At 42.9% G+C, this 27,948-nt stretch overlaps 1 protein-coding gene across 5 annotated transcripts in view; it reads right to left on the reverse strand.

Moving 5' to 3' along the window:
- Positions 1-4,674: 4,674 nt before the first annotated feature.
- The window catches only part of ARMC1 (armadillo repeat containing 1), a 37,219-nt gene continuing 13,945 nt past the window's right edge, over positions 4,675-27,948 (reverse strand). For 2 of the 5 annotated variants that reach the window (XM_088469327.1, XM_088469328.1), the window contains exons 4-7: positions 22,356-22,545; positions 11,126-11,257; positions 10,386-10,469; positions 4,675-7,604 (exon numbers count right to left, since the gene is read on the reverse strand). In XM_088469327.1, coding sequence (XP_088325453.1) covers positions 7,413-7,604; positions 10,386-10,469; positions 11,126-11,257; positions 22,356-22,545 — 598 coding nt within the window. In that variant the 3' untranslated portion in view covers positions 4,675-7,412. The remainder of the gene's footprint in view (positions 7,605-10,385; positions 10,470-11,125; positions 11,258-22,355; positions 22,546-27,948) is intronic. The other 3 variants (XM_088469330.1, XM_088469329.1, XM_088469331.1) reach the window with 3 other exon arrangements.

Consider the following 27,948-nt stretch of genomic DNA (forward strand, 5'->3'; position numbering starts at 1 on the left):
TAAATTCTCACACCCATTCCTAATTATTCCAGAATGTAATAAAGAAAACATATATAAATCATTTCTATTCATTAGAACGGTACACCCCGGAATACGACAATATCGCACAAGAACAACATGAGAAGACAGCTGAGCATTCCAAGTTGAGGCACTGGTGTTACTGAATAATGAGGTAACTGGAACAGTCAGACTGCACTATGCTCGCTCCTGGGCTGGCTACACTTCACATCCTCATTCATGTGCAGGCTGAAGCAGCCATAAAAGCCTGCTGACAACATTATGCAAAAGGCAGTATGTAGCAGTACAAAACAAAAATATAAATAATGCTGGAGGACCTGTCACAAGGGTTCTCTTTAATAATAAGGAAAGTGATTCAATAATATTTCTATGCTGCCATCTAGTGGATCAATGAAGGAAAAGGTCTATTTCTTTAAAAGGAAGTTGCTTAAATGTGAAGATATAAAAAACATACGCGGCTTTACCAGTCCATTCAAATTATTCCAGCAAAATTGTGTACTAAGGACCTGACTCATAAAGGATCGCTATTCTGCTGCTACGCAGTTGCTAATATCAGCGGTGAAATGTAAACGTTTGCAATCGCATTGCGATCACAGCCTAACATAAGGACGCCTACTTCCCATTACTCGCATCTGTATACTTGGGCAACATAGCGAAATAATCGGTAACATCGGATCCATACGCACAGGTAAGGCAGGTCAGACCTCACTCAGGAATTGCTAACTTCAGCTATGAGGCCTCTGGCTGCGTATGGACACGAAGTGGATAATTTATGCACACCTCTACAACGGAGTCACCACCCACAAACGGCACTTCCTGGCAATCACTCTGCCATGGGTCTGCGTACCCTCTGCAATCGCAGTTCAGATCGTAATTGCTAGTTCGCACACTGCGATGCATATGCAGTGCAAATTAATCGTCCGACTGCGTGCGTATTAGCAACTGCTGAACCAGGCCCTAAGTGTTTAGTGTTATTGTACTGTATGTGATTTCCAGTGGCAACATCAAAACTGCCACAAAGCTTTTCCGCATGTGTGCGTACTTAGAAAATTACACAAATACATTTTTGCAGGGGTGTGCAGTTCTGACTTTTTCACCAGCGGTCCCAATGTTCAATGCAGTCATGGAGGTGAAAAAAAAAAAGTCTGCCCAGAAGCCAAAAAGCACCAGAGGCCACAATAATTGAGGTTAGTGTCCCCAATGGCCTTCGACTAATGGACACTAGATCCCACCTATTCTACCAAAACTGTAAAAACAAAACAAAAAACAGACTTTATATAAACTTTTAGATAAGCAAACCTCTCGTTCCCCACTAATATGACATCTTCTTTTGTTAGATCTTGATTAAATGCACTTCAATTGGAAATTAAAAACAGACCCAAATAAATCATTCATTAAAAGGTATGGGAAATCACGTGATTGGCCTGCTCTCAAACGCTCACCTGTCTCTCCATGATTCGGCCGCTTGAAGTGTGGGCAGAAGTTATTTTCTTATTGGATTTTTCCGTTTTCATTTTTTTTTAAACTGGGGATTCTGAGAGGAACAAAAATAATAGGAGGAATCCCTCTAATAAAACCTCTGGTCAAATGTATGACTTTTTCCAGCTAAATGCAGTACAAGTCATGTATTCTGCTAAACCAGAGGTCCTCCAAACTCTGTCCTTAAGGTACCCTAATGGGCCAAGTTTTAAGAATATCCATGGTTGAGCACATGTGGTTAAAGCAAATTGACTGAGGTACTAATTAAGTCACGTGTCCAAGCACGGTTATCCTTAAAACCTGGACCATTAGGGTGCCTAGGGGTGACATCGTTTAGGAATCTCTGTGCTAAACAGTTTTGAAAGTTTCATCCAACACTACTTTTCATTAATAAATTATTCAATGTGACACAATTCAAAAATTTACACTGAAATTAAAATTGGACATTATGGGGGTGATTAATAGGTAGATGCAGGAAAGAGGCTGATGGCTTTCCTCTGTGATTACGTCCTGACGGTTACCGCACAGAACTGCTGACTGAATTGCATTCCCATCCACGCAATGTCGATGGGCGCTTCTGGGTGATAACTGGGATAGTGGCTACCAGCAGCGCCTGCGTCTAAAGACGCCTTTGCACTGACACCGGTGGCCATGTTCACACAGACATTGTGCGTCTGCCATAGGGTAGGCGCAATGTTCGAGTGTGTGGCCAATGGTGCTGTGATTGTGTCTTTGTATGCACAGTGGCTGATTCGCATGGGCCCGGCCTTAGAATAAAGGTGACAAGAGGCTGCGACTAAAGATGCAGTCGCTACGGCAATAGCGTTCAATATCACGCCCTATATAAAATGTTAAAATATACACAAGATGGTCAAAAATACCTTGTAAAAGTTCCTGTACCATTGCGATTTTTGTTAATTTCACTGAACTTGTAATTTGTAATCTCTGTAAAAGTACAACTACAGAACAGATGAAGAAAATTATTACAAATATCGGTAATAGCGATAATTTTTGCCAGAACAGCTCAAGCATGTTTACCAATTCATTTCTCAACGAATATACGCCATATATTGCAACCACTCACAATTTTTGAATTTTCCAAATAGTCTGGAAAAGGAAATCAAACATTTGGTAGTTGCTATAAGTTACAGCATGTCAGGGAGTTGATACATCGATATACAGCCATGGCCAAAAGTTTTGAGAATGACACACGTATTGGTTTTCACAAAGTCTGCTGCTTCAGTTTTTATGATGGCAATTTGCAAAAACTCCAGAAAGTCATGAAGAGTGATCAGATGAATTGCAATTAATTGCAAAGTCCCTATTTGCCATGACAATGAACTTAGGACCTCATTCAGAGTCGGTCGTTGCGGCCGCACGGTCGTACGCCACCGATGTTCGCTATACTGCGCATGCGTAAAGTTCGCAATGCGCGTGCGCAAACTAGCTGCTACGATCAGAAATTTCTCTCTCCTTGAACACAGCCAGGTCGGTAGTTTGAGTGACAGATTGAGGCGTTTGTGGGTGTTAACAGGGGAAGGTGCTTGAAAACGGGGGAGTGGAGATCCAAACGCAGGCGTGCTTCATTATGCGAACGGCGTTTTATGGGAGTGCATACGGATTATGGGAGTGCATAATTAAGAAAGTAGCGTCATGGCACATGTGACCTGGGAGGTTTTTACACTGACATGATCGTAGAGCTTAAGAGAGGGTATGGTCAACCTTAAACTCTACGACCAGTTCCGATGGTTCCCGATGGTCTCAATTAATCCTTATATGCCCGGAGATGACGTGCAATGCGTACGAGAAGGGGGCGTATTTTTTTGTCTTCCGACCGCTTCCTCCCCTTGGTCGGCCAACTACCGATCCGAACTTAGGGACGCAACTTGCGAGGGAATCATTTGCATATCCGGCCCCTTTTTCCGTACGACCGTGCAGCCGCTTCGACCGACTCTGAATGAGGTCCTTAATCCCAAATACATTTCCACTGCATTTCAGCCCTGCCACAAAAGGATCAGCTGACATCATGTCAGTGATTCACTCGTTGACAGGTGAGACTGTTGACGGGGACAAGGCTGGAGATCACTGTCATGCTGATTGAGTTAGAATAACAGACTGGAGGCTTTAAAAGGAGGGTGGTGCTTGAAATCATTGTTCTTCCTCTGTTAACCATGGTTACCTGCAAGGAAAGGGCTTCACAAGCAAGGATATTGCTGCTAGTAAGATTGCACCTAAATCAACCCTTTATCGGATCATGAAGAACTTCAAGAGAAAGGTTCAATAGTTGTGAAGAAGGCTTCAGGGCGCCCCTAAAGTTGACTCAGCTGCGGGATCAGGGCACCACCAGTGCAGAGCTTGCTCAGGAATGACAGCAGGCAAGTGTGAGTGCATCTTCACGCACAGTGAGGCGAACACTTTTGGAGGATGGCCTGTTGTCAAGAAGGGCAGCAAAGAAGCCATTTCTCTCCAGGTAAAACATCAGGGACAGACTGATATTCTGCAAAAGGTACAGGGATTGGACTGGGGTAAAGATATTTTCTCTGATGAATCCCCTTTTCAGATTGTTTGGGGCATCTGGAAAAACGCTTGTCCGGAGAAGGAAAGGTGAGAGCTACCATCAGTCCTTACCATCAGTAAAACATCCCGAGCCCATTCATGTGTGGGGTTGCTTCTCAGGCAAAATTGTGCGTGAGCCCACTCCATTGGCTAAGAACACAGCCATGAATAAAGAATGGTACAAAAACATCCTCCAAGAGCAACTTCTCCCAACCATCCAAGAACAGTTTGGTGACAAACAATGCCTTTTCCAGCATGATGGAGCACCTTGCCATAAGCCAAAAGTGATAACTAAGTGGCTAGGGGGACAGAACATCAAAATTTTGGGTCCATGGCCAGGAAACTCCCCAGACCTTAATCCCATTGAGAACTTGTGGTCAATCCTCAAGAGGTGGGTGGACAAACAAAAACCCACAGCGGCCATCAGTCTGTATGTGGCCCAGAAGTTAATTGACAGCATGCCAAGGAGAATTGCAGGGGTCTTGAAAAAGAAGGGCAACACTGCAAATATTGACTCTTTGCATAAACTTAATGTAATTGTCAATAAAAGCCTTTGACACTTATGAAATGCTTGTCATTTTACTTCAGTATACCAATACTAAAAAACAACCACAAGACCAGTAGAATTTTATTTTTTATTTTACACAACATATTTCAAAATGTAATTTACAGGCTGCTGCCACTGTTAGAGCAGCAATAGCAGACAATGCATATTTTTGGTGACTGTAAAGGAACGAAAATAAATATCAGATTATTATAGTTATTACCACTAGTTAGATGATGCACAAATAATAGCTGGAATATAAAAAAAAAGGCTGATGTGCATTCCTGCAAACGGTGGTGATGTATCCGTACAGCTTCACAAGACACATGGCTACTGGAAGATGTTACAGGCATTCAAAACATTTGCTTAAGGTTGTTCTTAAAGAATTCATTTTTGTAGAAAGCATTTCTCTTTAACATGTGCGTTTATACTGGGGTTTTTTTTTGCCCGATTAGGTTTATATTAGGAACAAAAATATCCAGTAGCAGTTTGAGTACTAACTTGCAGCTCATTTCACGGTAGCATTATATTAACAGATCTTTATTTTAAAACACTAAAAAAGGTTAACAATGCACTAGTATGTTTCAGTAAGCAATTACAAACAAAGCTGTATGCGCTTCACAATGCCCTATGTGATTTATTCTGTCTGGAAAATAATACAGAACACACACAACTTTAATCATATTGGTCTTGGGGGCTATATTTACTAAGTAACGGATTTCCAACAGTGCCAATTGTCGGCGATTTGCCTGCAGAATTTAAAAACGTCAATTTTAGTATTATTGCAGTTTTAAATTCTGCGGACAAAACCGCAGACAATCTGTAAATATAACCCTTTATCTTTCAAGATTCTGTTATACTACACTACTTGGGAAAAGGGTGAAGCAGTCAGTGGTGGAGAAAAGGAAGGGCAGGATTAAATGGTCAATAATCAACCCCAAAACCCAAAGTTCTGCACACTTTTACTACATACCCATTACTGATGCTGCAGCCAAATACAGATTCATATGTGCTTTAAATACAGACAGTTTGCAGTAATGCCAGAAGACCGATTTGCACGAGGTGACATGGACCCATTACAGTGCCAGTTAAAGTGGTCCTGTCACACGCAGTGGATGCAGCCATTTTGTAGGCTGAACCAATATTTCTTAGAACCAGTTCCGTAGGAAATAGTGTTATCACTGAAATACATGTTCCTAATGGACTGATGAAGAGAATATTTGAAAGCAAATTAATAGGCTGCTTCCACTGTATGTGCATCTGACGGTTCCGCTTTAAGAACAACCATATTTTTTCCATTTTAATGTACAAAACCTAAATAAATCTGAATACTTAAAAGGAAAATTATTTAGTTGTGATAACTTTAAATAAAAAATGTCGCATTATAGGTATGTAGAGACAGTAAAGCTGCCTGAAACATTCAAATCGAACCGATTGAATCACTCAAAACGTGGGTTGGCATGAGTTCTGCTCATTTGTTTCATACCCATAAAGATGCATGATATCTTCAAATAATATTCTCGAACATGAATATCATCATGGTATCCACAAATGTATAATATACCTGACACAGCAGATGACCAATAGCTTTCATGGCATCTGCTGCCATTAATCAGGATTTTAGTACTCTATTACCCAAATAGGCACCATACTTTCCCATGGACCTGTGACAGGCACAGCACCTTGCAAAACAAACTAGGTTCCTAGGGCTCCAATAACCATTTCACAAGCTTAACTCAAGTGTGCGACACAATTCCTTGTCCGTAGGACATCTAAAACAGTACACCTCACCTTTTTTGTTCATTACAAACGTTTGCAAATATAAAATCACTACTATCGTAAACAGAGAGGGACAGAATGTACGTACGTCTTTCAAGGGATATCATAAGCTCTTTGAAGAAAACTGGCACCACGGTATTGCAGGCAACAGATGGAACAAGTATAATTGTTATTTTATTCCTCAATAGTGGTTCTTATTTATTACAATAGAACAGCCGATTAACCCTTTTAGCTTGTTCAAGACCACTACAGATGTCAAACACTGCAACTCTGTTCATGTTTCATACAGGATTCAGTTAGGTGGTTTCAATACTAGCTGTTAACATGATTCTTACATAAGAGCAACTTCAGTCACAACTAAAGTTGTCGTGCTGAAGGAAGTAATAATGTGGATTTGATTACATGTATAGGTTTGGAATCCTTCCGTTTATCCTGACACTCAGCCTGCATCAGAACATGGATGAATCCATAACTTCTCTGTGATGTAGAAGGCATGAACAAAAAAAAGTTTCCATTTTTTGTGACAAAATACAATAAAAATAAAAAATAAAAAAAAAATACGGTGGTGTTGCTGATAACAGTGAGTACCACAGAAAAATACTTCTTATAAGGCAAAGAATATATATAACCCAACGTTTCTTAAAAGGCATTCATTCACGTATCACTAATCAGAACGAGGATAAAGGTCCTGAGTATTGAGGTGATGAAAAAATTCCTGTGTATTAAACATACCAGTGACCGTAAGGCTGAACCAGACCCTTATGAGTGTTCACTATCACAAGTATTTGGCTTATAACATGACAGCAATAGCAAAGGGTGGACCCATTTACAAAGTGAGGCAACACATAATAGAAAGAAGCAACACGCTGTGACCTTTATCCATGATGTTGCTTTACAAGTTCGGTTACTGTACGTGTGGAACACAGCATAATTTGTATGATTTTAAACTTTTTATGTGTAGTATTTTATTGCAAATTGCACTTCACTGGGATGATTGACATATTTCTTGTGGCAGTCTGTACTCGGTGAGCCCATGTCACCAGTAGAAGGATCTGGATAAAAAGTTTGCTGCAGTGCTGAGCCAATTGCTTCCACTGTCCTGATGTGTCCCGACACGGGACACTGCTTTATCCTGTTCCTTCATAGGGCTTTCATCCTCTGGTAGGTAGTCTGGTAAATCTGTGTTCTGCTCCACATCCACAGGGGTGTCTTGAAATGGAACCAGCAACTTCAGAAAAAAAGGATAAAGAGAGAGAGAGAGAGAGCATGGTGATGGGGAAATGTGGTACTGAACTAGACAGCAAAGGTCAGATTAACGAAAATGAATCAGGATTCCACAACACACTACAGAATTAACATTCAAATTGTAGCCTGAAAACTAAAAAAAAATAGAGAAATGGTAAATATCAAGATAAATTTGTTATTACTGCTATTATATACTTACAAAATATACTGACAAAAGGAACAAGCCACATTCTATTGAAAACAAGGCACACACATAATTTTCCCTCATGCTGCATAAATTACAGCTGTCTGCATGGCACAGATGCCAAACAATCTCTATACTATTCTACTTTCTCTGCAGATTTCTTGTGCTGTGTACTGTTTGAATTGCAGCAAGGAAAATGTATCCGAGCGACTCCTGTACTGCTCATTACTTACAGTGGGATGCGGTCAATATCGTAAACGTGGGGATTCCAGCGCTCAGAATGCCGGCCCCGGAATCCTGATACTGGTCAGAATCCTGGAAACGGCTTCCTGAACACCCTAATGCCGAAGGTATGTGGCAGGGTTAGGAGAAGGCACTAGGGGAGGGTTATGGGTAGGCACCGGGGGTGAGAGGTTAGGTTTAGGCACCGGGGAGGGAGGGGGTTAGGATACCTACCAACAGGTGTCGGTATCCTAATACTTTCGGGATGCCGTCGTCAGAATTCTGACCGCCGGTATCACGTACCCATCGCCTTACAGCAACGCCAATTAGATTACAGGTCAGATCTGTTAGATGAGGAGCCCTCAGCACTACCTTTGTTCATGGCCGACACTAAGACTCGTCGTAGCTCTTTCCCAACACATGCATCTTTCTGCATTAGCATCCATGATGTTTAGATTCGCCCCTGTGACTCTCCACTCCACAGAGCCACAGAAGTCCCTACAGTGTGCCCCAATACCCTGTGTTCCACCGCTTACCATAGGGAGCATACTGCTAACCACCAGGGCACATGCCCTAATACTAGCTGGCACACTACAAAGTCCAGCATACCCTATATGCTCCGGCTGTATCTGTCACCATATCTGCAACCTGTACCTGTAGTAAACCCTGTGTCTAACGCCACCTGTTTCTACTTGGTTAATAAACCTTCCACTTGGTAAAGTTACTTGTTGGACTAAACACCACTCGCACATCCCATTGTGCATTCAGCCCAGAACCCCAGCACTCTGCTAACAGGTTCTGAGCTACAGGTAACTGGTACTATCACTCTGCTAATGAGATCAACCCCCCTCCCTCACCAAGGTAAGAGCCCTATTTTGCATTTTTGGTAGCTGAAAATCTCTCTGTAAATTAACATAACAAAAAAATCTCTCACTTCAGCAAAACCTGGACTAATGCAGCATAGGAACGTTTTACTTCCTACCATATTATGCACACCCCTATCAACTGGTAACATTGTAATATAAGACCTTACAGGGATCTCTGTCCTTTTTACTCATTTGTGTGGTAAAGAAACGTCCCAGCTTCCAACAGCGGAGGAAGATTCCAAATCACAGGCATATAATTAAGCCTCGTTTTACCTTCCAATCATTATAAAGATGACACGAGTAGGACGTAACTTATTATGATCAATGTGAAAGATTGTTTCTTTTGACCTTATTATGATTTACACATCATTCCATGGGAAAACAAATCTACACTATATTGCAGAGGTTCCCAAACTTTGTCCTCAAGGAACCCTAAAGCTGGCCCATACACCAGACCAATGTCCTCCAACCATCCAACATGAAAATCCAGTAATGCATGGGAGCAAATGACAATCAGCCATTTGCACCCAAACACAGATGAAAGCTGCTGTTCAGACAAGATTTTTAAAATCAAACAGATGTAACCAACTTGTGTGAATGACCTTTATCATGTTTTCCGATGTTTGGGAGCACATGGCTGATTATCATTTGCTCCCATGCAATACTGGATTTTCATTCCAACCAACAAACTAGTTGGATGATTGGAAGAAAGTTCGTCTAGTGTATGGCCAGCTTAACAGTCCAAGTTTTAAATATATCCATGCTTGACCACGGGTGATTTAATTAGTACCTTAGCAAATTTGATTTACCACCTGTGCTCAACCATGGATCTTTTTAAAACCTGAACTGTTGGGGAGCCTTGAGGACCGTGTTTGGGAACCTCTGTTATAGAGGTTTCATATTTATTGTACTTGTATAGTATTTACGGATGGGGCATTTTTATAATCACTTTATGATTTATTAAAATGTTTTTCTTCACTTTAACACCTGGTAGTTTTGTGAATGGTGAAACACTATAGCGATTTAGACACCTGGACATACTGAGCATTTTTATTGCATTTCTTGTTTTTATGTATTAGGAGAGACAGTACGATAGTCCTATAAAATAAGCTGCATCAAATATATTTTTATGGGAAACCTTTTTCGTGTAGAATGTGCCCAAATATGGTCATAATAGAGTAACAAAGGATGTAACTGCACAGTATATTGTAACACTTTCACCAAAATAACTACCCAATAACAATTGTAAAGATCATGCTTTTCAGTGCTCTTTCATCATTAACATACCAAGTATAGGATAACATTAATCACAATCATCTAGATTACAGTTATGGGACCAAATATCACACACAATGTAAGTTAGAATTATAAATATATTTGCAGCTCAATATTCAATGACAACAAGCAAATCATTATTTGATATTTAGGTCACACAACAACTCTCACAAGTTAGCACTTAAAAAACAATGAATGCGGAGACCAGACCACTCACATATCCTACCTCTTCTCCTGTATCACCTTTCACTACTTGCTGTGCTTTCATCACTTTGGTAGATGCGATCGCTGTTGCCAATGCCTAGCGCAAAAATGAAATCAAGCAAAATAATGAAGGTAATATACAAGGTGTTGGAACATTATTTACTTTATACCCCCCCCCCCCCCAAAAAAAAATAAATAAAAAAAACACACACACACATTGTGTGTATTGCAGTGGGTGGTCAAAAGCTTGTGACATAATATAATGCTGGGTACACACTGGCAGATATATTAGCCAATCAATTGAGGTTTATGAGGGCACATTTGTAAGAACTGAATATATAGCTGGATATACCGGAGTATATTTTATATACTGGCCATTTGGATCAGGTATAACAGACGAATGATCCAATGTGCGTTTCAGCATATTTTCTCTCTAAGATAATGAGACATTGAAGTCAAGTTTACAAGTAGTAAAGAAGGCCCTGTACACTTAAATGCAGGTGAAAGGGTGTATCAGAGGCTATTACACATCCAGATGACTTGACATGGCAGTCACTAAGATACAAAACAGCTGTCAGCAGAAAAATATCGCTACAAACCGATAGCCATTCCGCAGCACAGGTTATCCTGATATGTCATTTTGTTTACTTTTATTTTCAAGTATCTAATCCGTACTCCAAATAACGCTTAGAGAACTGTGGATGTAGGTGGTTTGGGCTATCATTTCTTTGAATTACAGACTCAAATTCTTACCTCAGCTTTTAAGTCTGAGCGGATTCGGACCACACATCTTTGAACGGCCATTTGAAATGTAAAGCTAATGACTCCTTTGATTTTCAAGAGGGCATCTTCACAGAGACTCCTTCGTGACTGGGAAGACAAACACTACAGTTTTCAATGACAATAACCCAAATCACGCTGTACAGAGGCCACAGTGGTAAATAAGGTTATGGGAAATACATGTTTTACAAAAACGCAAAGAATGACATTTTCTCCTACACAAACAAAGGGCCGAAATATACTAAAACTTTCAGATCAGTAATCACCTAGAGCAGGGTTTCCCATACCTGCTCCTCAAAACCCCCTTACGGTCCAGGTTTTCAAAACATCCACGCAGAGATGGTTCAATCAAAATGACTGAGGTTCAATCAAGTGACACGAGTTCATGCTAATCTAAAAATATGGCCAGATTTACCAAATGTTCAGCTTTGTTTTATTTTCCATGTGAAACACATACATACACATAAATCTAGATATATATGTGTGTGTATATATCTATATAGTTCACCATGGTCCGCAATCACAGCTATGCATTATATATACAGTATTATTACTATATGCAAGTATCCTTTAAGCACATTACTGAATTTGGTGAATGATAAGGTTATGGTGCTGTGCTTTTATATGGTCACAGAACCCCTCAATAACTTCTAATATCCATTGGTGATAGAAATATATCTTGCGAAGGACGCTTATAAAATGTATAATGGACCATATGATTGGTAGTAAATTCTGGATGAATCAATTCCTACTGACTTCCTTAGCATCTACAAATAAATGGAATCTGTAGCCAATTATAAATAAAAGGAACGCAACCTAAAAGGAGCCTAACGTGTGTGTGTTATATATATATATATATATATATACACACACACGCACACATACATACACGCACACATACATACACACACGCACATAGTACCAGTCAAACTCTTGGCATTCTCTCAATCAGCTTGAGGTAGTCTCCTGAAATGGTTTTCCAACAGTCTTGAAGGAGTTCCCAGAGGTGCTGAGCACTTGTTGGCTGCTTTTCCTTTCACTCTGCGGTCCAACTCGTCCCAAACCAGCTCAATTGGGTTTAGGTCGGGTGATTGTGGAGGCCAGGTCATCTGACGCAGCACTCCATCATTTTCTTTCTTGGTCAAGTAACCCTTACATAGCCTGGAGGTGTGTTTGGGTTCATTGTCTTGTTGAAAAACAAATGATGGTCCCAGTTAGCGCAAACCAGATGGGATGGCATGGCGCTGCAGAATGCTGTGGTAGCCATGCTGGTTAAGCGTGCCTTGAACTTTGACTAAATCACCAACAGTATCACAAGCAAAGCACCCTCACACCTCCTCCTCAATGCTTCGCAGTGGGAACCACACATGCAGAAACCATCCGCTCACCTTCTCTGCATCTCACAAAGACACGACGGTTGGAACTAAAAATCTCAAATTTGAACTCATCAGACCAAAGTACAAATTTCCACTGGTCTAATGTCCATTCCTTGTGTTTTTTGGCCCAAACAACTCTCTTCTTCTTGTTGTTCATTCTTAGTAGTGGCTTCTTTGCAGCAATACGACCATGAAGGCCTGATTCACGCAGTCTCCTCTGAACAGTTGATGTTGAGATTTGTCTGCTACTTGAACTCTGTAAAGACTTTATGTGGTCTCTAATCTGAGGTGCTGTTAAGTAGCGGTTTCTGAGGCTGGTAACTCTAATGAACTTATCCTCTGCAGCAGAGGTAACTCTGGGTCTTCCTTTCCTTTCATGAGACCCAAATTCATCATAGCGTTTGATGGTTTTTGCAACTGCACTTGAGGATACATTCAAAGTTCTTCAAAATTTTCCGTATCAACTAACCTTCATGTCTTAAAGTAATGATGGACTGTCGTTTCTCTTTACTGAGTTGAGTGGTTGGTGCCATAATATGGATTACAACAGTAGCCAAATAGTGGTGTCCACTGTGTGCTAACCCTACCTCTGCACAACACAACTGACTGTTTCAAACACATTAAGAAGGCAAGTAATTTCACATACTGACTCTTGACAAGGCACACCTGTTAATTCAAAACCATTCCAGGAGACTACCTCATGAAGCTGATTGAGAGAATGCCAAGAGTGTGCAAAGGTGTCATCCAAGCAAAAGGGGGCTACTTTGAGGAATCTAAAATATAAAACATTTTGATTTGTTTAACACTTTTTTTGTTTACAACATAATTCCATGTGTGTTCTTTCATAGTGTTGATGTCTTCAGTATTAATCTACTACGTTGAAAATAATTTAAATAAACAAAAACCAATCAATGAGAAGGTGTGTCCAAACTTTTGACTGGATATACATATATATCCACACACACACACACACACACACACACACACACACACACACACACACATATACAGTCAGGTCCATAAATATTGGGACATTGACAGAATTTTCAGATTTTGGCCTCTATTCACAACCACAATGGTTTTGAAATGAAACAAACAAGATGTGCTTTAACTGCAGACTTTCAGATTTAATTTGAGGGTATTACATCCAAATCGGGTGAACGGTGTAGGAATTACAACAGTTTCAATATGTGCCTCCCACTTTTTAAGCGGCCAAAAGTAATGGGACTATCAACTCAAAAGCTATTTCATGGACAGGTGTGGGTTATTCCCTCGTTATTTCATTATCAATTAAGCAGGTAAAAGGTCTGGAGTTGATTCTAGGTGTGACATTTGCATTTGGAATCAATTGCTGTCAACTCTCAATATGAGATCCAAAGAGCTGTCACTATCAGTGAAGCAAGCCATCATTAGGCTGAAAAATCAAAACAAACCCATCAGAGAGATAGCAAAAACATTAGGTGTGGCCAAATCAACTGTTTGGAACATTCTTAAAAAAAAAAAAGAACGCACCGGAGCGCTCAGCAATACCAAAAGACCCGGAAGACCACGGAAAACAACTGTCGTGGATGACAGAAGAATTATTTCTCTGGTGAAGAAAAACCCCTTCACAACAGTTGGCCAAATCAAGAACACTCTCCAGGAGGTAGGTGTATATGTGTCAAAGTCAACAATCAAGAGAAGACTTCACAAGAGTGACTATAGAGGGTTCACCACAAGATGCAAACCATTGGTGAGCCACAAAAACAGGAAGACCAGATTAGAGTTTGACAAACAACATCTAAAAAGCCATTACAGTTCTGGAACAACATCCTATGGACAGATGAGACAAAGATCAACTTGTACCAGAGTGATGGGAAGAGAAGAGTATGGAGAAGGAAAGGAACTGCTCATGATCAAAAACATACCACCTCATCATTGAAGCACGGTGGTGGTAGTGTCATGGCGTGGGCATGTATGGCTGCCATGGAACTGGTTCCCTTGTATTTATTGATGATGTGACTGCTGACAAAAGCAGCAGAATGAATTCTGAAGTGTTTTGGGCAATATTATATGCTCATATTCAGTCAAATGCTTCAGAACTCATTGGACGGCGCTTAACAGTGTAGATGGACAATGACCCGAAGCATACTGCAAAAGCAACCAAAGAGTTTTTTAAAGCTAAAAAGTGGAATGTTATGCAATGGCCAAGTCAATCCCCTGACCTCAATCCGATTGAGCATGCATTTCACTTGATGAAGACAAAACTGAAGGTAAAATGCCCCAAGAACAAGTAGGAACTGAAGACATTTGCAGTAGAGGCCTGGCAGATCATCACCAGGGATGAAACCCAGCGTCTGGTGATGTCTATGCGTTCCAGACTTCAGGCTGTAATTGCATGCAAAGGATTTGCAACAAAGTGTTAAAAAGTGAAAGTTAGATTTAGGATTGTTTAGTTTGTCCCATTACTTTTGGCCCCTTAAAAAGTGGGAGGCACATATAGAAACCATTGTAATTCCTACACCGTTCACCTGATTTGGATGTAATTACCCTCAAATTAAATCTGAAAGTCTGCAGTTAAATCACATCTTGTTTATTTCATTTCAAAGCCATTGTGGTGGTGAATAGAGGCCAAAATATGAAAATTCTGTCAATGTCCCAATATTTATGGACCCGACTGTGTGTGTGTGCGTGTGCGTGTGTGTGTGTGTGTGTGTATACATACATATATATATATATATATATATATATTTAATAATGCTGCGGTGCCCTCCCAGGGTGATGGCACCCGAAAATAGAAATGCAGTAATGGCGGCATTCAGCAGACTGGATATTAGTAGATATAAAAGTCTTTTATTCCAACGCCGTTTCTGGGTTAATCCCCCTCTTCACTGTCTGTCCCTGAAGACGGGGGATTAACCCCGTAACGGCGTTGGAATAAAGGACTTTTATATCTACTAATATCCAATATAAATTCACACACACACACACACACACACACACTCCCCAGTGGGGACTTAATGATGCAATTAGTGTAATCATGACTCTGCCCTCCTGCCCACTGGCACAAATCATGGCATTGAAGTGGCGATGACACAAATAGCGCCATCACCCCACCACATCCCCAAAATACCCCCTTGCACCTCTCTACTGGGATCACCTGGAAGGAAGCTATGCAAAGTAGACAAGTATGTACATATCTATATATTATAAATACAAGAGGTGACCAATGTTGCACAACTAAATAGTGAATAAAAAATAATTTACACACAATATGTTTGAAAGTAAATCATATTCATACCACCAGGCAATCATTACGTCCAATGTTTGAGCCTAATGCGTATATTTTAAATGTCTCCATAATACATACATTTTAATTACATATACTGAGCTCCTGGTTTCTTAATGTTATTAAACAATGTTTTCATATGATGTATATTAAACAACTATTTATGAATACATAATATATTGCTTGTTTACAAAATGTACCATCTTATGCTGGCAGCCAAGCTGTTAAATCAAATAATCTATGCTTGGTTACACAGAGAACAACCATGACATGAGTTCTCCACTTGTGACTAAAAAGGTACAATGCTTACATGTATAAAAACATAAATCGAACTGGATAAAATAAACTGTAAATCAAAACATTGCTAAAAAGCCAAGAGTTGTTTGCTCCATATGATAAGGAAAAACATTTCCCTTTGGTTAAGCTTTGATTGACTGAAGTGCTCATCGCTAAGCAGTTAGTGTTTAGTTCTCTGTTTAGCAGACACCTTGCATGAATGCTGACGGAACGCATCAAAGCAGATGTTGCAACCCTTCAGCAAATCTGCAGATCACTAGAGCACTATGCACAGCTTTCACTCTTGTTACTCTGAAGTCAGCCAGACAATACATTTTATTATTAACAACCTGTTTTCATGTATGAAGGGCGAATAAAGCAATATTTTTATCTACAGATGCTATAAAGCTAGCAAGAAAAACAAGCACAAGTGACCCAAGTTTTACCTTTGACGTGGAATTAGGTGACGAGTAGAATAAAACGTATGTGGACCTATGTCTTGTAATATCATTACTTTAATATTAAAAAATATTTTTTATTCTTTTTTTTTTTTATTCAAGTATAATGGGTGTCTGTAAGCCAGATCCCCCCTCCTATCTGCACTGTGGGGGGACCTTCTGATATAATGTAATCAAGGTAGAAAAATGCAGTTATCAATTATTACCAAGCTGGATGAAACGGCAGAGATGGACTCAATGTTTCAGGACAAGAGGCAGGAATGGAAGTAGTCAATGAGTTATGTTTAAAAAAAATAAAAAATAAAAAAAAAGTGCAGACCCCTATATTAACATGCAGGTTTAAGGGCTCTGGACCCCAGATAGTGTAAGCAATAAGCCAAAAAAAATCTTTATAAAGCATGTAATTATCCAAACACAGAGCCTGATTCAAGAATGTACACAAACCCGATGGTTTACGTACATCTCCGATTGTTGGGGGTTTGCGCATGCACAGGTCCTGTTCTGCACGTGTGCAGAACTAGTCCTGCGTCCTTGCACTCTATGCCCCAACAGGAGGAACCGGGGCGTGGTTGGCCTAAGTTTCCAGAAATGGGGGGGTGTCTCCCCCACTTTCTGGAAGTGCAGGGGCCAGGGTCTGCATCTTCTGATGCACAACTTCCTGACCCCTGCTGAACAGGTACATTTCTCATTTTGAGTAAGCATCAGCTCAGATGGGCAATTACTGCAGCAATCTTGACCTGATCTGATATAGCGTCTTCGGACGCAGCACTCGGATCGCAGATGCTGATAAGTAGAGATATGGTAAGAACTTACCTTTGTTATCTTTTTTTCTACGAGGTCCATTGAGTCCACAGGAAACTTTGGGGTATAGGTGACGGCGAAGATATCCGCGCACCACGCAGTTAAATTTTTCTCCCAGGATACAACAGGGCCTCCATCTACACCCCGCCCCCGGGCTGTAAGCTCCTCAGTTACGTAGCAAGCCATAGCCCGGAGGAGGCTAAGAGAGAGAAGAAAGTCTGGAACACTCTAGAATCATATTCTCACACAGAAGGAGATGGAAAACCGGTGACCAGAGCGAAGCCCATCTGAAGCACAGGTGTGTCAGGGTGGGTGCCCTGTGGACCCTATGGACCTCATAGAAAAAGATAAGTTCAGTTCTTAAAAATATCTCTACTTTTCTACTTCAGGGTCCATAGAAGGTCCACAGGAAACCTTGGGGATTCCCAAAGTAGTACCCTCAAGGGCGGGGACGGTCCTGTGCAGAAAGGAGAATTTGCCGCCCAAAGGAAGCATCTTCAGTGGCAAAGGTGTCAAAGGCATAATACCTCAAAAAGGTCTGGATAGAAGACCACGTGGCCGCCTTACAGAGCTGTACAGCCAAGGCACCACGACTAGCTGCCCACGAAGGGCCCACAGACCGAGTAGAATGAGCAGTAACCGAGGGCGGGACTGGAAGGCCCTCATGAATGAAAGCCTCAGAGATAGTCATGCGAACCCATCTAGTCAAAGTTTGTTTATTGGCTGGCCATCCTCTCTTGTGGTAACCATATAGAACAAACAAGGAGTCCGATTTCCGGAGAGAACCGGTACGATCCACATAAATCCTGAGGGCACGTACCACGTCCAATGAGGCGTCCCCTGCCGAGAGGTCTGGGGAATTAAAGGCCGGCACAATAATTTCTTCATTAATTTGGAAACTAGAGACCACCTTAGGAAGGAACCCAGGGCGAGTTCGAAGCACTGCCCTGTCCCTATGAAAAACTAGAAATGGGGAACGACGAGAGAGAGCCCCTAAATCAGAAACTCTTCTGGCGGAAGCAATGGCGAGCAGAAAAACACAGTCTTGGCAGTAAGCCATTTGAGATCCACTGAGCCCAGTGGTTCAAATGGAGGGCAACAGCCAAATCCCAAGGTGCTACAGGACAGAAGAGGAGCAATCCTTTGCTGAACCCGCCGGACCTTCAGTGTAGCAAGGCGGAGACCAAGGTCCAAACCCGCTTGTAGGAAAGCCAACACTCAGGCTATCCTATACACCTGGGGTTCATAACTTCTAGGATGACAACATTCCAAGTAGGTATGCCACACCATGTGGTAAATCCTGGCAGAGGCAGGTTTTTTCGCTCTGAGCATTAACCACAAAGCTGGAAAACCCCCTTGGCCTTTAGGCGGGATGTCTGAAGAGCCACACCGTCAAAGATAGATGACCTAGATCTGCGTAGAGGCAAGGACCTTGAGACAACATGTCGGGACGTTGAGGCAACAGCAACAGAGTGTCGATGGAGAGACTCTGAAGATCTGAGTACCATGGACGTCGGGGCCATGCTGGAGCCACCAGCAGGACCGTGCCTCCCTCTTGTTTGAACTTCCGAATTACTCAAGGGAGATTGGAGGAAACAGGTACACAAACTGGAAAGTCCACTTGACTGACAGATCGTCCACTAAGAGAGCAGTGTCGTCTCTTGTCCTGGACCCATACTGTGGTAGCTTGTGATTTAGTTGAAAGGCCATGAGGTCCACATCTGGAAGACCCCCATCTGTCCACTAGGAGCTGAAACACTTCCTGGTGAAGAGACCATTACCCGGGATGCACGTCGTGACGGCTGAGGAAGTCCGCCGGTAGATGTCTTCGGGGTTGGGGCGCAGTGACGGGTCCACACTCCTTTCAGCCACCTGACTTCGAGTTCCTCCTTGACGGTTTAAAAAAGCCACTGTCGTGGCATTGTCTGATTGTACTTGCACAGGTTTTCCGTGAAGCAACAGCCTGGCTTGCTGCAGAGCCCTGAAAACTGCCCGCAGTTCCAGTATATTGATTGGAAGCGCAGATTCCTCTGCGGTCCACCTTCCCTGAAAGGAGTGTGGACCAGTCACTGCGCCCCAACCCCGAAGACTGGCATCAGTTGTCAGAAGGACAAAGTCCGAGATCCAAAAGGGACGCCCCTTGTTGAGGTGGGCCATCTGTATCCACCAAGTCAACGATAGGCGCACCTCCGGAGAGAGCACCATCGAGTCCATATATGATGGGGTAATCCGTCCCACTTGGAGAGGATCAATTTCTGCAGAGGCCGGGAATGAAACTGGACATACTCTACCATGTCGAACACTGACACCGTAGATCCCAGCAACTGCATCACCGAGTGGACTGAAACTCGGCGACTGTGAAGGCATCTGCGTACTGGAGATCTTTTCGGTTGTCAGAAAAATCCTTTGCTGATGTAAATCCAATAGCGCTCCTAGATGGAGCATCCTTTGAGATGGAATCACTGAGAACTTCTTCCAGTTGACCAACCATCCGTGTACCTGGAGCACAAATATCGTTAGCTGCAGGTGGTGGTGAAGGACCTCTGGAGACTCTGCTAACAGTAAGAGGTCGTCTAGGTATGGTAACAGGCGGATACCCTGCAGCCACAGATAGGCTGCCATTATGGCCATGACATTTGTAAACACCCGAGGTGCAGTTGCAAAGCCAAACAGTAGAGCCTGAAACTGGAAATGCTGTCGCGACACAGCAAACCTGAGAAAACGTTGGTGAGTTGAAGTAATTGGAACATGCAGGTATGCATCCTGGAGACACCATAACATCCCCAGGTTCCATAGCCAGTATAACTGAGCGTAGGGTTTTCCATCCTGAACCTGAGCACCCTGAGAAATTTGTTCAGGGACCTGAGATTGAAAATAGGATGGTAGCAGCTTGGCTACAGGACTATAAAAAGGCTGGAATAATACCCTGTTCCTCTTTGGGACATTGGGACAGGTACAATGACTCCTTCCTGTAGCATGGATTGTACCACCTGTTGAATAGCCAAAGCCTTGTCCGAGTTTTTCGGAAGCCCTGTGCAAAAGAATTGATGGGAAGGCCTTCTGCAGAAGGAGAGGGCGTACCCCTGAGAGACCACTTCCCTCACCCAGGAATTCGTGGTAGTCGAACACCAGTGCTGGGCGAACTGAAGAAGTCGGCCTCCCACCCTGGGGTCCCCCAAGAGGAAGCCCGTCCCTTCAAGCGGAGGGCTTGACATCAGGTTTGGCAGCTGGAGGTCTGGTACTCCAAGGTTGCTTTTTAGGCCTGGACGATTTCTTGGCAGTGGATGGCCTGGGAAAGGACTGAGTTCTAGCCTTGCCTGGGGCCCAATAGGTCTGAAAGGACGGACTCCGAGCCCCTGAAGAAGCTGGAGCCGAAGGCAGACAAGTAGACTAAGCTGCTGCTAAGGTATTCACAATCTTGTCCAAATCAGGGCCAAACAAGACTTTGCCGTCATAAGGCAAACATTCCAACCCCTTCTTGGATTCCGCAAACATTCCAACCCCTTCTTGGATTCCGCATCAGCTCTCCAAGAACAGAGCCACAGAGAGCGGCGAGCCGCAATGGCCGCCGAAGAAACCCTTGCATTTAGTAGGCCAATATCCAAAGCTGCCCCATTTATATAGGTAGCAGAATCTCGAACATTTCCCGCCAGATTCAGCTGTTCCCTGGTAGCATTAGAGGCTAAGGATGTTTCAAGGCTGTTAGCCCAACATGGCCCGAGACATCCAGCAAATGGCCATAGCGGTCTGCACGCAGCCCCCGAAAGGGAATAAACAGATTCAAGGCATACCTCTACCTTCCTATCTGTAACATCCTTCAGGGACGACATGGAAGGCATAGGAAGAGTTGCGCCTCTTACCAAGCGCGTGACATGGGAATCCACCACCGATGGAGTCTCCCATTTGGAAAAATAATTCTCAGCAAAAGGGTAAGCAGAGAGTAGACGCTTCTGCGGTTGATACCGCTTTCCAGGCGTTTTCCAAGCCCACCTCCAAATGACTCACCAATTGGTCAAACAATGGTAATGTAGCCTCAGTCATCTTTTCCTCCATGAATTATGCATGCCTAGATTTAGGTGCAGGTGGCTCATCCTCCTCAATGATCAGGGCTGCTTTTACAGCTTGTATTAGCTCTGGAATATATATTTTAGACTTGACCCCTGACTCCAGAGGAGGTGGCTCAGAGTCAGACTCATCCAGAAGCAGTCCATCATCAGATGGCACATCATCATCATCCCATACAGTAGATTGCGATGATAGCAAGACCCTTTTAGCTGGTCTGCTGACAGGTGTGTCATTCTGATGTACCTCAGTCGCACCCTGCAATATAGCAGGCACTATATTAACCCACTGAGGGGGCAACACCTGTGAAGGTGTAGTTGGTTGCAGCAGGTTTTGCACTGGCAAAATATGCTGTTGTTAAAAACTGAACTGTGGACATATAGGAGGGCCTGCTAAACGCCCTGCAATGGTTGTTAGTGCTTTTGATTTTTGGACCATGTTAAAGTCTTGCATTTTACAAGACATGTAGAGACTTGTTTTTATAGAGATGTTTGATGTGTGCGGTTTGTGAATGATTGACAAATGCAACGAAGCCTCATTTATCAACGAGTTTCATCATTCACAACGAGTGATGAAACTTGTTGCGCATGATAATAGTGCTCCAGCCAATCAGCTCCCAACGGTCATCTGTTTGAAAAATGACAGTTGAGAGTTGATTGGCTGGAGCACCATTAATCATACGCAACGAGTTTGATCACGCTGATAAATGAGGCCCTAAGGATGATGCCTATTCCACGCTGAACAATGGAGTCAGTGGCTTCCTCATAACCTGTCAGTCTTTCATGAATATCTTAGGATTGGTCTCCTCTGTTTATGCATTGTTAACAATACATGCTGGATAAGGTGTCAGAATTCCAGGAGTTTAAAAAAAAGAAATAAAAAATGGATCACCCAACCAAACTTTGTAATCTAGCTTATAACGTATAGAGTTAAACTACAAGATAGATGGATTTAATGCTTACTGTATCGTCAAGGCCATCGATATGCAAGACCACAGTTTTGGCACGTTTATTCGTAGTTCCAAGAAAGAATTGGGCCTTCCGCCTTCGCGAGTTCATCTCATTCGAACAGTCACCATCTGCTGTGCTGGATGATTGCAGAAGATCATAGACTTCTGTGGCAAGAAGCTGGGTGTCCCCAGGTGTAGTAGTTCTGTATCAAGACAAAGACTGCAGATTACCTATCACTAAGTAAAGATGTGAAAATGTAAATGTATTAGGTGGACATAAAGCTTGGGATTTTAGCTGGCTTATGACATAAGAGCAACACAATCAAACGGGGGAAAATGTTTAACTCACAGACCCAAGTGTCAGGAGAGTGATGCAGAGCAATAACCAAAATGGCCAATAATATACAATATAACCAGGAATGTTCCGCATTCATATTATTGCCCTTTTAAATCATGTGACCAGAATTGCCAACAGTAAATATACCCCCAGGAGTGAAAATGGCCCACAAATTGCAGGGATGGCAAACTACAGTATTTCATAATTTCCTTATTTTAATGATTACTTTTAATTAAATAACCTTTAGTATAAAAGGGCCATGGTGGAGATCAGGGAAGTTGGTGGAAACAGCTGGGTAAGCAAGTAGCGTGGCTAGTGTTATACTATGGTGTATGGGAAATACTGAAATGTGTAGCTGTATTGCAGTTTTTGAGACACACAATTGTAAATGAGCTTTGTATACAATTTAAATCGTGAGAAACAGTATGATTAGCAGCTCTGCCCTGCACCCATTTAGCAAATAGGGATATCTTTTACACTGGCACTTAAACTAGTCCATCATTACAATGAGGTAAGAAGGGGCTTCACCCCAGCTGGAAGTTAACATTATTTATGGTCACAAGCTGTATCTTATTTACTGTCTGGATAAAACAAAAAGATGAAACACAAAAAGAGACTGTAACCACTTACATTTCCACTGGAAATAACTTGTATTAGTCAGTCTTATGGCGTAAATCAATATGCTACAGCATTGTGCAGAAGCCTCGTGGTTTATGTTTGCGTGTGATTTATAAGTAATGAGCTTTGCACACGACAGGTGCGAGCAACCTGTGTGACGTTATCACTACTAGAACTGCTGTTTTGTACGGAAAGACAATGCTACTATAGAACCTTCAATCACTTCCTTTTGGTAGCTGAATTGGACTTAATATTTTTTGATTTCAAATTAATGATGAGAAATTTCCTTTTACATAGGATTTTCCCCCAGGTTACCGTATATACTCGAGTATAAGTCAACCCGAATATAAGCCGAGGTACCTAACTTTACCACAAAAAACTGGGAAAACTTATTGACTCGAGTATAAGCCTAGGGTGGGAAATGCAGCAGCTGGTATTGCCCCCAGAAGTAATTCCCCCTGGTAGTGCCCCCAGTAGTAATTCCCCCTGGTAGTGCCCCCAGTAGTAACCCCCCCCTGGTAGTGCCCACAGTAGTAATCCCCCCCCCGGTAGTGCCCCCAGTGGTCCTAATAAATAAAAAAAAAACACTTACCTGTAACCCCGCTCCTGGTCCCGCCGCTATCAGCTCCTCCGGCCGCTTTGCATTATGGGAGAGACGTCGTCATGACGTCTCTCCCATTACCCACTGCAGGAGCCGGAAGATGGCTCCCGCAGTGGGAGAAGCAGCAGCCGATGAGAGTTTGACTCTCTGCGGCTGCTGATTACAACAAACACACAGCTGACGGCTCCGGCGGCTGTGTGTTTAGCAGTGTGTAGTGCTGACTGAACTCCGTCCGGTCAGCGCTACACACGCGGCGCAGCTGTGTCACAGAGACACAGTCTGCACCGCGGCCCGCATGGTACGCTACTCAGCTGCGTACCATGCGGGCACGACTCGAGTATAAGCCGAGGGGGTGCTTTTTCAGAACAAAAAATGTGCTGAAAAACTCGGCTTATACTCGAGTATATATGGTACTTTTACACAAATAGGCTAGAATAAGATATTTATTCCAAAATGTAATTAGATATTTAAAGTATAAGAATACAACATATGTACTTTTTACATGGTTTGACATTCTTATAAAAGGTCCAGTACCAAATCATACATTTTATCCATCCATCCATCACTTACTGTTGCCCTCCAAGTAAAACTGGGAACACACTATACAATGTGTATACCCAATGACGGAAAGTCGCGATGTAAAAATATATCGCGACATACCATACACAATATACAATCCAGTGCAATATACCATTACATGATGCATGTAGGAGCATGGCGTAGTTCTTTGCATCGTTCCATCAGCAGTGCAGCACAGCAGATGGGACAATGCAATGAATGACCGCCGTGCATGTGCACGATATATATTGTTCCGATCCCGGTCAGAACAATATAGCGGATGATAAATCTTATAGTGTGTACTAAGACTAACATCCTATGTACACAGCTGATAGACAGCAGTAGTCAGGAATTAATAAAGACAGTATACTTTTATTAATCCCTGTGTGCCAGTGCCTAACTGCTGTGTGTGTAGAGAACAGTGTCAAACATGCCACCTACACACAAGTCTGTGTATAGTGTCACTCAGGAATAAAGCTGGGTAATACTAGGCTATGTACCGTTCGTACAGTTGATAAACGAGAATCATATCTGCCTGTGAACTACGTTGTTCACAGACGTATTGTGTCGGCACCTGCAGCATGGCAGATGCAGATATATGTTACAGATATCCTCTGTGTACAGGCGACCCAGTGACCGACCCATATACTGGCCACAGGAACCGCCGACACGGATATCACAACTAGGGGGCAAATTTAAATGCCTGCCCAATTGTGATGTCTGGGCAGGTATATCTTTTGGCCGATTGGCAAGTGTAGAGGCTTTCCAAAATCAGCCGCTCGGGCTGTTGGCCGGTTGGTGTAGTGTGTATCAGCTTAAAACGCATAGAAGGCCCTTGAAAGGCAAATCTAAAAAGTTTGTACAAGGGGGAGGGGGGATGGGCATGGCCGGGACATGCCTGGAGTACGATGCTAGTCTTTCATCTCTCCAGTCTGCAAGTCCTGTAGATTGATTCTGTGGCCCCAGATGACTCCTCTAATCTCCCTTATGCAGCGGATCGTCTTCTGATGCCCTGAGGGCGATATCGGTGTGATCTAGTCTCTCATGCATCTCTCCTCGCCAGACCGCGCTGTCCTGTGGCCTTATCCTGCCGATGACGCCACGTCTGCATTTTGCCAGTTATCTGCCTGCTGCTCCACTGATTGATGCCCATATGGCAAGTCCGGCACTCAGTCTGCTCTGTTCACTGCTGTGATTTCATGCTTTCTACTGTCAGAGGCATATGAGCTCTACATGTGCTGCAGCTGTGGACTACAGCAGCACTGTTCTGTACTTGTGCTGCCAGGTGTGAGCGGACTGCCGCGGGCTTCTCCTGCAGCCGTTCAGCCTTCCTACTTCTCACCGATAGGGAGACCGGGCTTTTATGTGCACTACTGCCGTCTAGTTCCAGGGTCAGTTGTCACACACAGCAACACTATTACCTGCTTGTGCTGGCTGGAGGGAGCAGGCTGCCACCACTGGGGGATTCCCTCAGTGTCAGTCAGCTTCAATGGGGAATTCCACCAGGTTTCTGATATTGCCGGTACCTTTTTGGCAGGAGATATCCATCAATTGCTAAAGTCTGCACCCGTGCAGTGTAACATCAAGTAAACTGGGCTCCACGATTGCTGTCTGTCACTACAGGGGACCTTATATCAATTCTCGTACTCCGTCTGCCTCCATGGAACTGGTTTGGCAGGACTCTCCTGATTTTGCTGGCACTACCCTTCCTTGCTGCTCTAGTTCAGTGCTACCCTCTGGCTTCTCTTGCAGCTCTCATCTCCTGTTTAGAGCTACCCTCTGGTGATAGTTACCTCTTGTTATGACAATCCTATCCTGCCTGAATTCTTTACTGCCCTGGGCTCATGGTTATGGCTACCTCCTGGACTTTTATTTAGTTGCTGCTACTTACTGTTACGGTTTCCTCCTATTGTGGCTGTACCTTCCCTGGACACTATGGAATGACTCCTGCAAGCCATTACCGAGACAGGAGAGAGGCTGGTGGCTCAAGTTGTCTCTTTCATGTCAAAATATTCATCAAATGCAGGCTTGGCTTACTGTGATGAGAAATGTATTTCACTTTGGAGGGTTGTGATACTCCTGTGATTGGCTGGCTGACCTCATTGGAGTCCCTGAGGGTGGCGTATCAAATCTCATTTGTTGCCATTGACAGATTTTTTATAATGTCTCCTTTCCTCCTCCGTTTACTGTTGAATGGGCCCACTTTATCTTTCCACAGTCTTTTCTGTCGGGAGGTCCTTTAACAACATCTATTGCAAATATTCTGTGTTATCCGGCTTTTCTTGCTGGAATTAAAGGCCCATTGGAGTTTGGCGGTCGGAGAATGGTTGTTTTACAGGATTTCTCTGCCAGTGTCCTAAAGTTTGCTTCACAGATATACTTAATGACTCTAGGGTGGGATGACCTATTTTATGTGCTCTTACAATATCACTTTTAATTGTCTTTTCTTTCTGTTGTATTAATGTTTTGTTATCTACACATGCTAATGCATTCTGTTTTAGGTGTTTGTATTTCAGTATGCTAATTAATTTGCTATATAAATGTAATTATTTGTTCTCGCCTGTTAGCATTTTATTGCCCCCCAGGGCTTGATCTTTGACCAGTGATCCTATTCTCCTGCTTTTTCTGTCTATGCTTTGTTTAATTTTATATTTGTTTGTGATATTTTTGATTATTTTCTTTGAGAGTTCCTTTGTTGCCCCTTTAATCCTAGCTGAATGTACCATGTCCTTAGGGTACACATGTGTAGTTGCCCTCCTTTCTTGTGTAGGGTTAGGTAGTGTAGTTAATGGGGTATTTGTTTGGGGATCAATGTGTGCTATAAGTTGGAGGTTTGGTATACATGGTAGGGGGTATTGGGGGGAAGCTCACTTACTGTTATGTGTTTTTAGCAATGTGTTAGAGAACATGGCATGTGTGTACATGGTTGGTATTTGTATCCTTTTGATATTTGCTTGCTGCTCACATATCTTGTGTAGACAGGTTAACACTGACCAGCTCGTTCTAGTGTTGGGGTATTTTTTCTTTCATTTCTGTATATTTTTATGGGGCGCAATAATTGCAGAGGATCTATTCAACAACTATATTATGTATTTTAAATGGAATGGGTATGTACTGCTGGATGTCGGGATGCCTCCTGTCAGAATACTGGCAGCGGCAACCCGATGGTTGGTATGCCGACAGGAGTTGTATAAGTATACTTATCCTCCCCCCTTCCCCTATTTTGTAGCCATACACTAACCCTCCCCACCCCTTCCCGTTAGTGCCTAACCCCCCACCCCCCAAGTGGTGGCTAACCCTCCCCCTAGGGGTGTCTAACCCAAAGCTCTCCCCCAAAACCTAACCCCACTACGATCCCTAAACCTAAACCCTCCCTCCACCGCGGCTAACGCTAATGGCGCCCCGGACATACCTCGTTCGGGCTGGCATCCTTCGGCATTCCGGCGTTGGGAGTAAGATAGGTGTCAGTATTTCGACGCCTATGTTAAGTCC

Source organism: Taudactylus pleione, unplaced genomic scaffold (assembly GCF_031769625.1).
Source record: "Taudactylus pleione unplaced genomic scaffold, aTauple2 ptg000090l, whole genome shotgun sequence".
In the NCBI taxonomy this organism is placed as follows: Eukaryota; Metazoa; Chordata; class Amphibia; order Anura; family Myobatrachidae; genus Taudactylus; species Taudactylus pleione.